The sequence below is a fragment of the Sturnira hondurensis genome, unplaced genomic scaffold, assembly GCF_014824575.4.
Source record: "Sturnira hondurensis isolate 20B ecotype Veracruz unplaced genomic scaffold, ASM1482457v3 Scaffold0022908, whole genome shotgun sequence".
Taxonomy (NCBI): domain Eukaryota; kingdom Metazoa; phylum Chordata; class Mammalia; order Chiroptera; family Phyllostomidae; genus Sturnira; species Sturnira hondurensis.
The window spans coordinates 6,822,448-6,837,373 of NW_028095539.1; the positions used below are offsets into that span (position 1 = coordinate 6,822,448).

The 14,926-nt window shown below is 53.7% G+C and overlaps 1 protein-coding gene across 1 annotated transcript in view; it reads right to left on the reverse strand.

Moving 5' to 3' along the window:
• The window catches only part of MED27 (mediator complex subunit 27), a 165,427-nt gene that overhangs the window by 17,600 nt on the left and 132,901 nt on the right, over positions 1-14,926 (reverse strand). Inside the window, exon 5 of the mRNA XM_037036452.1 lies at positions 7,753-7,860. Coding sequence (XP_036892347.1) covers positions 7,753-7,860 — 108 coding nt within the window. The remainder of the gene's footprint in view (positions 1-7,752; positions 7,861-14,926) is intronic.

Consider the following 14,926-nt stretch of genomic DNA (forward strand, 5'->3'; position numbering starts at 1 on the left):
CACCCCTCCCCTTCCATCCTGGTTAAACTGCTCTCCAGAAAGGTGGTGTCGATTGTCAGTCGCTGCTCCTCTCTCCCACCCCCTACGATACCAAATGGCAGGGTAAGAATTTCAAAAAATCTTTAGGCATTTAACTTGACAGGTTAGTAATTTCTAGGGGACAAGTGCTGTGTTCTTCCCAGGTACGTCTGTCTGAGGAGAGCTCAGAGGAAACACCGGGAGCGAGCCCACCCCCACGTGGTAGAAGCAGGCACGGAGCGCTCCCCTGAGCGCCGGGCGCCCTGCGGGGAGAGCCGGCTTGGACCCCATCCTCAGTGTGGCCCCGGGCTTAGGAATACGCAGCTTTAAAGACCATCCAAGGACCTCGGAGCAGATGAGATTCTGCACCTTTTAGTTCTGCCAAATCACTGCCAGGATGACAAAGATGCTAAATCCAAATTTTCGGAAGAGTAACACCCATGTCTCAACTTGGAACTGATACATTCTCCTGCTGTTTTCACGCATGCAGCTGTGTCTTCTGAAGTCCTGCACAGTGCTGACCCCTCCTCCCCATGCCCACGGTGCCAGGCACACCGCGACACAAACACGGGGCCAGGGAGAGAGAAGGACGAGTGTGCAGGCAGGCCGAAGAGTTACAGTTTCTATTTCAACGGTGGAATTATTGTTATTTCTTTCTTTCTTTCTTTTTTTTTTGAAAAAGACCCTTCAGTACTTCGAAAGTACTAACAGAAAAACCACCTGGAGAGAAGTACGTGTCGGTTTAATTGGAGGCAGACTTTCCGGCCGGCTGCGGGCTCTCAAAACGCACCCTGCTTGTCCAGCGCGTGCACGCTGCTCTGCGCAAAAGGCAGCGGAACTGCATTATCTGGGCCCCTGGGGAACAGTTCGGACCATCTGGGGCAGGAAGACGCTGGACAATACGCCGCATTTACCAGGCGCACTCAGGTAAGAAGGGATCCGATGACAATGGGTTCTGATTTTGCTAGGAAGGCACAGCAGGTGGCTCGCACTTGATTTTCTGCTAGATTTACGCCAAAGAAAGACACTGAAGCTGGCATTCTGGGGTCAATGGCCTGCCTCTCCTCAGGGCTGGAAAGATTCGGGAGATGCATTTCAGGGAGCTGGGGCTGACCCGAGTGAATATTCAGGAGTTCAGCAGCCCCGCTGCCCTGCGAGGCGGCAGGGCTGCCCGTTACTGCTGGTGCGGCATTCAGACAGGTGTATGTATCCCGGAAGCTGCGTACTCACAGCCCGATGAATGGGAAGCTACTCTGAACAAGAGTGACAGACAGGAAGAAGTGCAAGCACCAGAAAAATCTCAAAACGGAGACACCAGCCCCATCGTACGGGAACTGGTGGCTGGAAACCCCGCCCCAGGCGCGGGCTCCGGGCTCCGGGGGGTTGGGAGGAGCACTGCAGGGGCGGGTAGGGCCTGCACTCGAAGCTACAACTGTCGCCACAGGTGACCACGTGCTCTGACAGACACGGCTGTCTCCCAGTCGGTCACCCAGACACAAAGGCCCTCTCGCAGCACGGAAGGAATCAGTGAAAACGGCGACAGTGACACTCACTGAAAAGAACAAGCAGAGCGACCCCACACCAGTGGGCCAGGGGACTCTTAACTGCTGTGATGACCAGCCCCTACGGCCTCTGCCACCACCGTCGAGGCCAGTGCCTCTCCCCGACAATGATGCAGGCAGCCTGTGCTGCACCTGCGTTCTCTTCTGAAGGGTCCCCAGCCACCACGTGGGGCTCATATGACGATCCCCAACCCCCAGATGGAGATGCAGAGGCTCAGGGGATGAAGCTGCTGGTCCAGCATCACAGGGTTCAGGTGTGGTGGGGAGCCAGAAACCAGGGCCTCCTCCAGAGGTGCAGCTCGTGACCTGCAGGAAGACGGCCTTCCAGCTGAACTCCAGAAGGACGGTGACAGGAGCCCCGGCCCTGGGCTGCCATTGACCTTCAGGCAGTGCTCTTGCCAAGTTCAGCACCACAAGTCGGCTCCAAGGCCTTCAGGGTGACAAGTGTCACACTAAGATGCATTAGCAGCAAGTGAAGACTTGGGCAGCTTATCAGAAAGTGATCAATTCTTCATTTCAGAAAATAGTACAATGACCTATAAATTATCTGAAACTGACACTTCCAAATAAAACTCGTCAGCCTCATAGGGACGTCAGCCTTTAAAGTGTTTGTTTATCAGTGGCTTCGCCTAGCAAGGTCTGGAGATGACACATCTGTAGGGAGAATGCCACCAACTGGCAACGGTGCCCAGTTTCTCCACAACTGCCCCGGTTTTCAAGCCGTGATCTTCTGTGTGGCCACCTTGGGCAACACCCTCCCCCGCAGGACGAGAGAGTCTTACCAAAGCACGCAGTGCCACAGGCCTGCCACCCTGGAACGTCCACTTTCCCACTTTCCGCCGGGACACACTTGTTACTGAAGAACCGCTGAAGGCACACCTTCCGGCGCCCCCTGCCTGCTGGCTGCACGGACCCCTTCCCCAGCTGCGCCCTTCCCCCACCCGTAACAAGAGGCCGTTTTTCTGAAGGTCGTCTGAACAATTTCAAAGGCTATACCAAATCAAAATGTTCCCTGCATCCAATATCAAACAGGGCTGATGCCAACACGTATTAGAGAAATCAGATTCAAGCTTCCCAACCCAAACCCGCCCCCACCCAACTTTGAAGTGGGAAGAATGCGGGATCAGAAATTACCCTGGAGACAGCACTGGCTGTCTTTGAAGCTTCCCTTTGATACCCCGTTTCTCTCCCTCTGGTAGGCAAGGAGGCGGAAAGCGGCCTTCCTTTCTTTTTTTAATTGATAGGGGATACTTAATGAAGCTACAGCGTTAACATAACCTAAATCCCCTAATAAGATAAACTCAACTGAGACCCCTGTACTTTTCCAGTTAAGTCCAATGGGCAGTAAAATCAGGACAACGGCCAGGTGTTCAACCCAAACCTGCTTTTTAACGTGCTGAGTCACGGCTCCTTGTGCCTCTCTGGTTGCAGTGAATATGTGCTGATGAGTGCTAAGCGCATTTTTGTACTTTATCAGAGGAAGCAGTCTGCCGCTGCTGGGTATCAGAAATGTGTGCCACGGGCCAGGGGGCAGGAGGACGGGGCAGGGAGCCACTGTGGCTGCACAGGGCCAGCCCTGCTGCAGCTCTGAGGGGGAGCCTGCTGGGCCTGGAAAGTGGGGTGCGGCCGGGGCACACGGCAGCCACAGGGGTCTCAACACCTTTTAGAACGTGCTGGAGGCTCTGGGTTTGGAGGACACAGACGACTGCATACGTGGTAGTTCGGCGCCTGTGAGCCCAAGAGGCTTTCCTGCCCACACCTACTGTGTCTGCTGCTGCGCTGAGAAACTGCAGCAAACAGGCGCAGGCCAGGGCCCGGCACTGCCGGCGGCTCAGCAGGTGCAGGGGCGTCCGGGACCAGGGGATCTGCAAGCAAAGGTGTGTTCTCCTAGACCACACCCTGAGCGCCAAGGGCTCCTTCCCGCCATTACATTCTGGCTGGGGCGAGCCAGACGTCTCCCCACACGGACTGCACTAACGCTTATCCACACGTCAGTACATTTCAGTTCCCACACAGCAGCATCAGTGCTCAGAGCAGAAGACCAATAATGGCTGCACGGCTTTATTTTTATCGTTTGTGAAGTGCTCTGAACAGAGGGCGAACCCAACTGGCTAGGACTCGATTCTGGGCACCGCAGTCGTCTGAGGGCTGCTCTGCCAGATGCGCCTTTAACATGTGCACTTGAACATCGCAGTGGACTCGCCCTTCAGCCCGGCCAGTCCCGGCCTGCGCGCCCCGCTCCGCACCTGGGCCCATGCCTGCAGCTGTAAAGGGAACAAGTGGCCCCTTCACCACCCTGGAGGTGTGAGTCGCGGCAGGTGCAGGTTCCCGGACACACACACACCCTGTCTGATGCGTGGGGGCCCTGCTGACTGCTCCCTGGGCCAACACATGCACGTGCACACGCTTGTGTGTCCTTCACTCTCCGCTCCTCCCGTTAGTGCCCACCTCTGATTTCTCACTCCGCCCTGCCATTCCAGAGAAGGCATTTTTGCTGTCCACGTGGGCTCCCTCATGACTCTGCTCTGAGCTGCTGGGCGTCTGTGGCCCAGGCACCCACTTCTCTCCTCAGGAGACAGTCATGGGACAGAGTCAGGGCCCTCGGGAGCCCCCGGAAGAGGGAGGTCTGCCACCTGGCTCCAGTGACCACGGGCCGGTCACTTTACTGCTCTAGGTCTTGGTCTCCTTCTCTGGAAACGAGGCCAGGACTCCATAACCACCGCGGGCAAGGTCTGCTTTGGTAAAAGGTGAAAGATTTATGTGATCTGAAGAGAAACCAGAGTATTGGGCAAGGTCTGCTTTGGCACAGTGCCTACCAGACTATCACTGGAGGTCTGTCCAGAAAAAGTCCAGCCATTGCTAACATAACTCAAGCGGTTCATGCCACATCGCTGTAACCTGGCAGCCAAGCAGAGTGGACTGGAATGTGCATGAGTTAACACTGATGTCTTCAGTGTACTAGTCAGTGGGGGCGGTAGACACCATTGAGTGAGCATGTGTACTGTGTGGCCGTCGCATTAAAAATGACCGAGCAAGTAGAGCAACGAATCTGCACCGTATTTTGTGTTAAGTAAACCTGAACACTCCTCTGCAGAAACTATACGGATGATTCAGAAGTCCACAGGTATGGGCAACTGGAGACTGGCAGCTTCATCACGACACCATGCCTGCTCAGGCATCACGTCTCGTGCAGAGATTTTTGGCCAAACATCAAATCACCCAGGTGACTCAGCCCCACTACAGCCCAGATTTGGCATCCTGTGACTTCTGGTTTTTCACCAAACTAAAATCACCTTTGAAAGGGAAGAGATTTCAGACTGTCAATGAGATTCAGGAAAATAGGATGAGGCAGCTGATGGCGATTGGGAGAACTGTGTGAAGTCCCAAGGTGTCTATCTCGAAGGGGACTGAGGTGTCACTGTCCTATGTACAATGTTTCTTGTAGCTTCTTCAATAAATGTCTCAATTTTTCATATTCCACGGCTGGATACTTTCTACACCCCTTATGTTAGTGTCTCTATTAACTGTGGGATAGATATGTAAAGAGAGAACCATGACGTGGTAATTCTAGTTAGAAAAAAGAGGGCTGCGAATGCTCTGGGTACATTAACGATGCTAATTTTCACTGTGAGCGGAGCCTGTGCCCCAGTGAGAGGCCCCTGGGGAAATGGGGACGGAGTGAGAGGCAGGTGGCACTGAGCCCGTGTGATGGGGGAGGAAACGTCTTTCGGGTGGGCGAGGAGGCAATGGCAGTCCCGGGAGCCACGGCAGCAGGAAAGGTGGGGAAGGAAGGTGGCGCATGTCTGAGGTCAGGGAGGTGGGTGGGCCGGACCACCGGACACCTGGCCGAGGAGTCTGGGTCGTGTCCTACGTGCCAGCGCTTTCGGAAGTGTGCTCTGCTCAACGCTGGGGGGCGCATGGCGTGCTCTCTGAGTGAAGGGAGGAGAGAAGAGTTTGGTGGAGAAATGAGCCAGGAAAACACTGCCCATCCCTCTTGGGAGGCGCATGAGGCCCACGGTAAACCACAGTCTTGAACAGTGGACCGCCCCAAGCTTTGACCATGGGCTGCTTTGGGCCCAACGTCTATTAACACCCCCTCCTGTTGTGGGAGGACCGCTGCGGGCGATGGGAAGAGGGCAAAGAGCAGGAGTCGCACTTTGGGAAGCCAGCTCTGGAAGCCAAGTGAAGGACAGGCCGCGGCGGGCAGCAGGACTGGAGACTGGCCATGCGGAGAGGCCAGTGCGAGACCCAGCCAAGAGACGGTGAGACTCCGAGGAGCGGGGCAGGGCAGGAGGAGCCCCTGGGGATGCGTGTGAGAGGGAGAGTCGCCGGAACCCACCGGCAGGCGAGGTGTGGGAGGGAGGGGAGGAAGGGATGGGCAATTACACGGTGATATCGTTAACCGAGAAGGAACCCTGGAGAGAAGCTGGTCAGGGAGGGAGAAGACAAGCTTCGTTTGGGACAGGCTAAATTTGAGTACTCCTGGGGAGGAGAGGTGGGACACAAAAGCAGGTCAGGAGTGACCCTGGTGTGGGTGACATGTGACACAGGGGTGGATGAGAGTAGCCAAGGGGCATGAGCGAGGAGACGAGGACCCGGGAACCTGGGAGTCCGGGGCGGACTGGAGGAAAGGAACCACCTGAAGCAGCCAAGTAGGGTGGTGAGAACACCGGGACACATCTGGGACTGCTCTCTGGTGCCCTGGTTTTAAGTGCAGAATAATAATAACAAAATACCAGCAGCATTCACTGGGCATTTACCAGGGGACGGCACACTAAGTGCTTTATCGGTATTATTCTGGCCCCTTGCGGTGTGGGCAGGTGAGTAACTAAACATCAAAGATCTCGCTCCTTGCAATCCCGATTTAACGTGGCGTCACTCACACCCCGAATTTGGTTCCTCATCTCATAGCACTGTTGTTATTCGGACCTAATTTTTTATGCATGTATCCTTCCTCTCTCCACTTTTAAGTTCCTGGGGACAAGAGCTGTTTGACCCCAGGTGAGGCTACGAAGCTGCCAACTTGAACCAAGGCAACAAGAACCACATCACTCACCGACCACCAGCAGGGGGCTTGCGGCCAGGGACCCACGGCCCAGGCGCTGCTCCTGCTGCTGCTGAGCAGTCTCGCCTGGAAGGTCTCGGTCAGAATCCCCACCACACACACAGGTCCTGCCCGCCCCGATTACCCACTCATCCCCACACTTGCTGCAAAGATAGTCTGTTTTTTCCGAAAAGAAAAAGGAACCCTTCCCGTAAGGAAAGCTGTGCTACCCACGGTGAAGCTCCTGAGAACTTATCAGGAAACCTGGACCAAGGTGACACCAGCGCGAGAGGTGGACATGCTGGGTTGCTTGTTTGAGATGCAGAGTTCGGGCTTCACGCATCAGGCCTGACTTATCTGGTTACATGCTAAGCTACACGTGCCACCTTTTTTTATTTTAAAGAACAGTCCATCCTCATTGTCAGGTGGCCGTTGGTGGAGAGTGCTAGAACTAATGCACTTTTAAAGTGAAGTGGGATCCCTGAGGAGGGAAAGCTCCGGAGAGAGAGGGAGACGCACCCAGGTGCTGGAAGGGAGCAGGGTGCGTCTGGGGGGCACCTCAGGCAGAGTGTGTGTCACACGCGGGAAGCAGACACAAGTGGGGGCTGTCAGCCCCCTGTAGCATCCTCCAGTGCTCTGCACTGAGCCGTCTGGACAGTGTGCCGTCACGAGCAGTTAGGAGTTCGCCCGGGTGAGCTTCCCGTGAAACACGTCACCCGTGGAAACAGCCTCTTGTCTTCCCTGGCAGAGCTCAGCACGGGCTGCTGTGCACCAGCAGCTTGCCAAGGGCTGCGTGACGGTCTCCTGGAAAGCGACTGCCAGCAGCTCGTGTGCCGGACGAGCTGGGATCTTCGTGGTTCTGGGAGAGCGAAGCGTGGAACCCTGGGGCGCTGACGTGCTGCGTGAGTGCACCACAGGAAAAAACCCATTTCCTTGGAAGACACATTTAATGAGGCCATCGGTCTGAGGTGATAAATCAGAAATCCCAACTGAGGGCGGCGGGCTTAAAGCAAAGAGCAGAAGCCCGATGAAAAATGCACAGGGAGAGAGGTGCTTCTGCACGGTGTCCCCCTTCACACTGACGCGACAGGACACAACCAGGCCTGAGGGGCGCGGCAGGGGGCTCACCTTGCCGTCTTCCGTGTAGACGTTTTCGCTGAACCCCCTCACGATCGTCCGGTCGATGAACAGGCTCCGCATGACGACAATCACTTTCAGCACCTTCCCCAAGGTCACCTGTCAGAACACGCATGTGCAAACGTGAACACGTGCATGTAACTGTGGACATCACACACAGGCAGGCTGGACGACGCGAAGATGAGCTCTCCCTCCTGTTGCTGACACACACCAGGGGACTCGCGGGGGGCGTGGGGGCTGCCCCTGGTGCCAGCACCCCGAGCACCGAGAAACAGACTCCCGGCAAAGCAAGTGCTTCCTTGCCTCTTAGAGCGGGTGCGGGCCTAGCTCCTCTGACTGCCCTGGAAGGGTCTATGATTTCGGCCTATAAATGCTCGTGATAAGTTCCATGGGTTCACCCTCTGTCCTAAGGGCGTCTTCTTCAAAGGTGCTCTGGGAGTTGGTGAACATACGCTCCCGTGACACCGTGGCCCCTCGTACACCATGGATCACGCAGACAGCGCAGGAGAAACCAAAGGCGCGCACCAACCGCCCCCCACCCCGTGGGAACATCTCGTTATAGTGGCTGCTCAGAAGTGGAGGAGCAACGCCACATAAATTCTGAAGGTAAATGCAGAGAAGCGGGATTTCACCTCTAAAAAGGAACACCATCCTGGAATCACATTTAAGTGCTTTTATTCTTTTAGAACTTGAAGGGAGTACATGGATTTTTAACTCCCCCCCAAAAATGCAGTTTCCTATATGCCAGGGAAAAAGCACCCCACTGTGCTTGGTGGAATAGCCAACACCACGAAAAGAAACGGCCCCTTCCTTCAATCGGGCGGGGTGGGGTGGGGGCTCCTGTACCCCTTCTGACGCTCTGCCAAGCCTCTTGTTCCATTTCCTAGATGGAGGGGCCCTGGAGGCAGACTCAGCACAGGACCCACCGGGCTCCACCAACGAGGCTGACATCACAGAATTGGCTGGAAGGAGTCCCACTGGTCGGCATGGGACAAAGGCCTCTGCCCCAAAGAGCGGTCCCCACCCCGCTGCTCCGCTGCTCCGTGTGCAGCTGTTTCCAGGGTGCCGCCCACCTCCCTTCCTTGTTTTCCCATTCCTCGCAATTGTTCAACCGACCGCCCTCCACAACACCCTTCCCCCTTCCCTGGTTAGTCCCCGGTCTTCCTAGCAGTCATCCCTTCACTAGCTTCTGGCTCTGAGTCGATGCCTCCATTTTTGTATGCCTACAATGGTCCAGAACATGAACTAGGCAAGAAAAAGGTGCAGTACATTTATTTACATTTAGGAGAATGTTAATAAAAATGTCCTATTTTATTAACCATACACTTACACTTCTGAATAGTACTTTTAATTATTGCTACACCATGTAGCCCTGAAAGGGTCATTTCTTATACAACTGGAAGTCACTACTTAAGGATGCCAATAAACCACAAAGGTAGGAAGAGCAACTCTGTCTATGGGTTACATGCCTTTTATGGGCAGGAAGAAAGGGAGGGAGGGAAGGGAATTAGCTGTAACTTTGTGGTTATAGGCCCTGAAGTTAGCAGCCTCACAGCAGGCTGCAGTGAGGCCCACGCCGGCCACTGGGTTCAACTGCACATTTCAACTCTCTTTGCCGACAGGCAAGGATAACTAAGCAACTGTTTCCTTTAAAAAACCCAAAGTCTAGTTGACTTTAATTAACTGACAAATTGCCTTAGTAATTTCTCAAGTTTCTCAAGTTGGAATTCAGGGGGAAAAACAATAAAAATACCAGAAATTTTATATTTAACCTCTTTTTTATTTTTTATGGCTGCAACACGTGTTTCTGCTCACAAAGACTTCACTACATTTGGGATTATTTCTCGAGGACAGGTTTGTAGAATTGTAATTACTGAGAAAATAACACAAGTATTTTAAGGTTTTTGATACAATCTGCCACAGGACGGATTGCTATGAACACACCCACTTCATCCTGCTCTTGCTAGGTGCTATTCAAGTAAAATAAAATCCACCCCCTCCGTAAGTACCAACTTAATTTATTTCTCCACAGCTTTTATTATAGATTTTTAAATCCTCACCCGAAGACATGTTTATTGATTTGAGAGAGAGAGACAGAAACATCGACCGGCTTCCTCTCATACGTACCCCGACTGGGGATTGAACCTGCAACCTAGGTAATATGCCCTGACTAGGGATTGAACCTGCAACCTTTTTGGTGCATGGGACAATGCTCCAACCAACTGAACCCAGCTCAGGCAGATATACAAAAATAAATGAAATGGTATAATGAATTCCCATGGACCCATCCCAACTTTAACAATTATAATTCTTGGCAAATCTTGCTTCACCCCCTCCCCTACCTGCTTTTCTCTTCCTGTATTTTTTTAAAACAAATAACAACTATGGTATCATTTCTTGTGTAAGTATTTCACTCTCTATCTCCAAAAGACAAGGGCTCTGAAGATGGCAAAGCCTAACCATGAAGCTCTCCCATGTCTGAAACACAGAGGATCAGAAATCCTCGAATACCACCGACGCTCAGCCCAGCCAGGGTTCCAAGTCCCCACAACCTCCCCCAGGGCTCATGGCTCAGAGTCCGCTCGTGCCGGGATCTGAACACAGCCCATGCCACGTGATGGCGGACAGGTCTCAGCAGCCTCTCCTGAACGGAGGCCACCCTCCTCCCGACTGCCAGCCCCACTTGGCTGGTGACGAAGCTGGGCTCCTCCCCCCAGAGTTTTCCAGTCTGGGCTTTGCCGACAGCCTCCCGAGGAGCACTCGGCATGCTCCCCTCACTCCATACTTCCTGTAAACTGGTGAGCGTGTGGGATTCAAGCTTGATTTTTTTTGGTCCAGACTCTTTCAGAGGCAGTGACCAATGGGAGGCACGCAGGTTGGGCATCTCACTGTGTCGCTGGCAGTGGGCAACCAATTAGCTCCCCGGGGTTCCCGACGCCATGCTCCACGGCGATCGTTCTGCTTTTGTTTACGAGCTGAGGCACTTTTATAAGAAAAACTTCCCCTCCTCTACAATTTGGTTATCCAGGAGTAGGGTTTGTTCCATAGGAAAAGCAGGGTAAATTGCTAATTTGTTTTCATTTGCCAGTTTTTAAAACAATGCATGGGTTCACTCATTTTCTTCCAGGGTAGATGGGATTAGCTTCCCTTCCCTAACATAATTACAGACTCATAGATTCAAACACATTTGATGTGTCCTGTCTGATGCTCACTGTTTCCACCGCCGCTCACACCGTCCTGCCTGTGCCTGGCGGGCCTCCCTGCTGTGGAGCCTTCTCTCCACGCCCTGCTCTCTTGGATGTTCCTTGTTCTCTGGTGTCTGGTACTGCAGGGGTCTCTCACAAGTCCTGCCTGAGGTCCTTTCCTCCAGCAGCCCTGGTTCTGTTCAGTGGGAAATGGTATTTCAAGACCATGATTAGAGAAAGAGGAGCAATAATTCTGATAGGTTAAATTTTTTTAAACCGATTTTTAGACAGCGAGAGAGAGAGACACCAATTTGTTGCTCTACTCAGCCAGACATTCAGTGGTTGATTCTTGTATGTGTCCTGACCAGGGATTGAACCCACAACCTTGGGGTACTGGGATGATGCTCTAACCAACTGAGCTACCTGGTCGGGGTGATAGGCTGAATTTATTTTTTTAGTATATGAATCTGAATTAGGATGAACACCTTCCTTTCTCCTTTCCCCTGTCCTACATCCATTCATGCATCAAGCACCCGGACAGCTGGCCTGGAAGACGCTCCCGTGGTGGCCCTGCCCAGACCCGCCAGGACTTCACAGAGATGATCCGCAGCTCACGTCAAAGCTGGGCCTGCAGCAGTGCCTCCACACGGGGAACCTGCACTCACGTTCACGCACCTTCCCGCCACCACTCCTGCAGCTAGGGGGCGCTGCAGAGAGTGGCCGACAGCGGTGCTGCGCCCTGAGGCATGAACAACAGGGTGCTTCCCGACGACTCCCAAAGAAGGCCATTAGGAGTGATGGCCAAGGGCACTGGGCTTCGGTCTCACATCTGCCACTTGCAGGCAGTGGGACTGCAAGTCAAACAACCTCTTGTTCCAGTTCACTCAGCTGGGAAGCACAGAGGGGCCTGGTGGGGGAATTCAATGAGATGATACATGCGATGCATGGCTCCAGGCGCGGCGCACAACTAAACCAAACAGCCGCGAGCCCCCGTTTCTCCGCAGGGCACGAGGTGGTGGGGGGGCACAATGAGCTGCTCGAGCTCTGCCATCCGGACAGAGCTCAATGTGCGTTCCCTGGCGTTCTTTCCAGCCCTCGCATCACTCTACCGTGATTCAGATTCTCGTGCAGCTGGCCTGGGCTGGTTTTAATGTATCTGAGTGCACCAGGACGCAATGACCTTGGAGTTTTGGTAGATGAATATGGCAACGCCTCACACACAGGCTGGCAGATGCCATCTGCAAAGTAGCCAATGCTGGCCACGGTCACAGGCAAAACGCCCAGTGACAGGGGATACAGGTCGGTTCTTGGCAACTGCTCTGGAATACCACAAATAAAGCTAATGCCATCTGGTAATGAAGCAGGCTTGCTGTTGCCAAGGTAACCCTTCTTCTATACTAGGCAGCACATTTCCAAAGAGCTCACTCGACACTCCTCCCGTGTCTGTCCCGGCGAGTGTTCAACGGCAAGTTGTGAGGAGTCCAAGAAGGCACTGTGCTTCCTCACCGGGAGCTAAGGAGGCTGGAGCTGGAGGCCAGGGGCCTCCCAGAAAGTGCCCGTAGGAACACTGTCACTGCCTAGCTGCTCGTCAGGGCCCACGGCAGGCTGGAGGCTGGGGCTGGACTCAGTGGTCTTACAGCGGTCACCTGCCAAGCAGTGGCCCATGAAGAGAATTTCTAGCTCACCGTGGAAAGCAAGTCACAAGGCAGGAAGGCAAAGTGAGAACAAAGGTGAGGATAATAGCAAAAACGTTTGTTTCTGGCCTGCCACCAAATGCTATCTAACACAAACTTAGCAAACAGAGTAGTGGGGTGTTGTCTAGGCTGGCAGGTCACAAGAGACGCCAACCACTCGAAACCTTGCTCTTCTGAGGCTTGCACAGGCAGCAAAGCACTTTGACCTTGAGCAGGATCTGTGTCTAGGATACAGGGAGGCCAGCTGACTAAAAGCTTATCTGCACGAGGAACCCAGGAGCAGATGCAGCAGACCTGACCGGCGGCGTAAAGGCCACATGGGGGGGTGGGGTGAAGGGAGCACAGTATCCGTCACTCAGACAAAGCTGCGTGGCTGACTTCAGCTTTGGGGGAAAGGATGTCAAAAAAAAAAAAGAAGCCAACCATCCAGCCACCCACAGAGGTTGCCTGCCAGGTACAAACAAGGTAGAAGTCTACCATGCAGGCATCCGTAAGAGGTCTGTGGTTCTGTAAGTGTCCAGTTTCCAAAGTGTAGTAGAAAGGTGGGGAGGGAGAGGTGCACGGGCACAGGGACAGCTCAGCACGGTGCTGAGAACCACCTCTTCCTGCCCACTCCAAAGGAAGAGACGACGGGTGGTCCCAGTAAGCACTTCTCTGTGAGGAACTAAGTGTTCGCACTACGGGACGCACTGGGCACAGACACTAGTTCAGAGAATCGTGTAACTCTGGAGCTGGAAAGAATTTACAAAATCATTTGTCTAACTCCCATGCTTTTTAATCCTCACCCAAGGATATGTTGATTGATTTTTAGAGGGAGAGGGAGAGGCAGAGAGAATCATTGACTGCTCCCTTCCGTAGGTGCCCTGACCAGGAACTGAACCCGTGAACTTTTGGTGTACGGGACGATGCTCTAGTCAATGGAGCAACCTGGCCAGGCCCCAACACTCCCATTTTTAAAGGTGCAAACTGAAGCCCAGACTGGCCAGGAAGTGCCAAAGGTGGCTCTCACCCTGGCGGAGGTGATGAAAGCGACACGTGACTGCAGCAGCGTAAGCGCTGCACAGGTGGGGCTCCCGGTGCACCTGAGGAATTCTGGGGGGCAGGGGCGCTGCATCACCACCCAGAACACTCGTTCAGCACTTGCCCGGTCATCACAGGTCCTGAACATGGGGGCAGCGGTGCAGACAAGCAAGCCCTGCACGGTGTCCACGGAACACTCCCCAGGGGCGTTGGTAGATTCAGCCTGGAAACAATGTACAGCACCACCCAGGCCTTCCTCCACTCCTGGGGTCTCCCCCCAAATGCAGTCCCCCCTTGGGTCCACGACACAGGCGAGGCGAGCCCGCAAGGCCACTAAGGGCTGTGTCCAACCGGAGTGCCAGGTGGGTGGTTTTGGTCTTTGTTGAGGTGAGATGAGGAAGGAGATTGGAAGGACAGGTATGGGGGAGGGGTCACTTCCCTTTCATTCAGTTTGAGATACTGCTGAAACCTACACGCAGAGATGATAAGTGGCAGTTTGGAGACAGACTCACAGACGAGGTCTTGGCTGGGTAGTTCAAGTTAATGATCTTTTTCAGGGGACCGGTCTGTGTGAACTCAGATGAGCTGAAAGCTCATCCGAAACCCATGCCCCTAAGCAGCATTTTTCTGAGCTCTGAAGTGCTCAGGGGCGCTGTTCTCCCAAAGGGGCAGGAGGCAGGTTCAAGTCCAGGCACAGGGGTCCCCACCCAGACCTGCCACCTCTCACCTGCATGAGGAGGGGCACCATGGAGCCCCGGTGGCCAACCCAGACCTTCACACCCCCACTTGTCCTGTCGATACCCTGTTAGGCAGCACTTGGCTTTTTACTATTTTGACTGTAGGATGTGTGCCAACTTGACCTTGATATAGAAAATTTTAATTCAAATCAATACACAGACAAGGTCACTTTAAAATCCAATTAATATGAACGGGGAAACATGCCCCACAATTCTGTGAGCTGAAAAGGAACAGCTGCGAGTGGACGATGACGAGAGAGACCCCGCCCAAGCCTGGTGGGCCCTTTTGCATGCGAGGACACGGCCAGCCGCGTCCTCACACACGGGCAGTAGTCAGAACACTGGAAAACTTTTTTTTAAATTCTATTTCGGGTAGCTTAAAATTAATCTAGTTTGTTTGAAGAAATGTACTGAAAACTGTGAATTCCTATAACCCAATTTTAAATAAATTAAGCCCTGGACTTCAACTCACTGAGGAATCCCTGGAGAAGTTGAGGGCGTTGAACAGTCTGAATAGCAGCGATCTGCA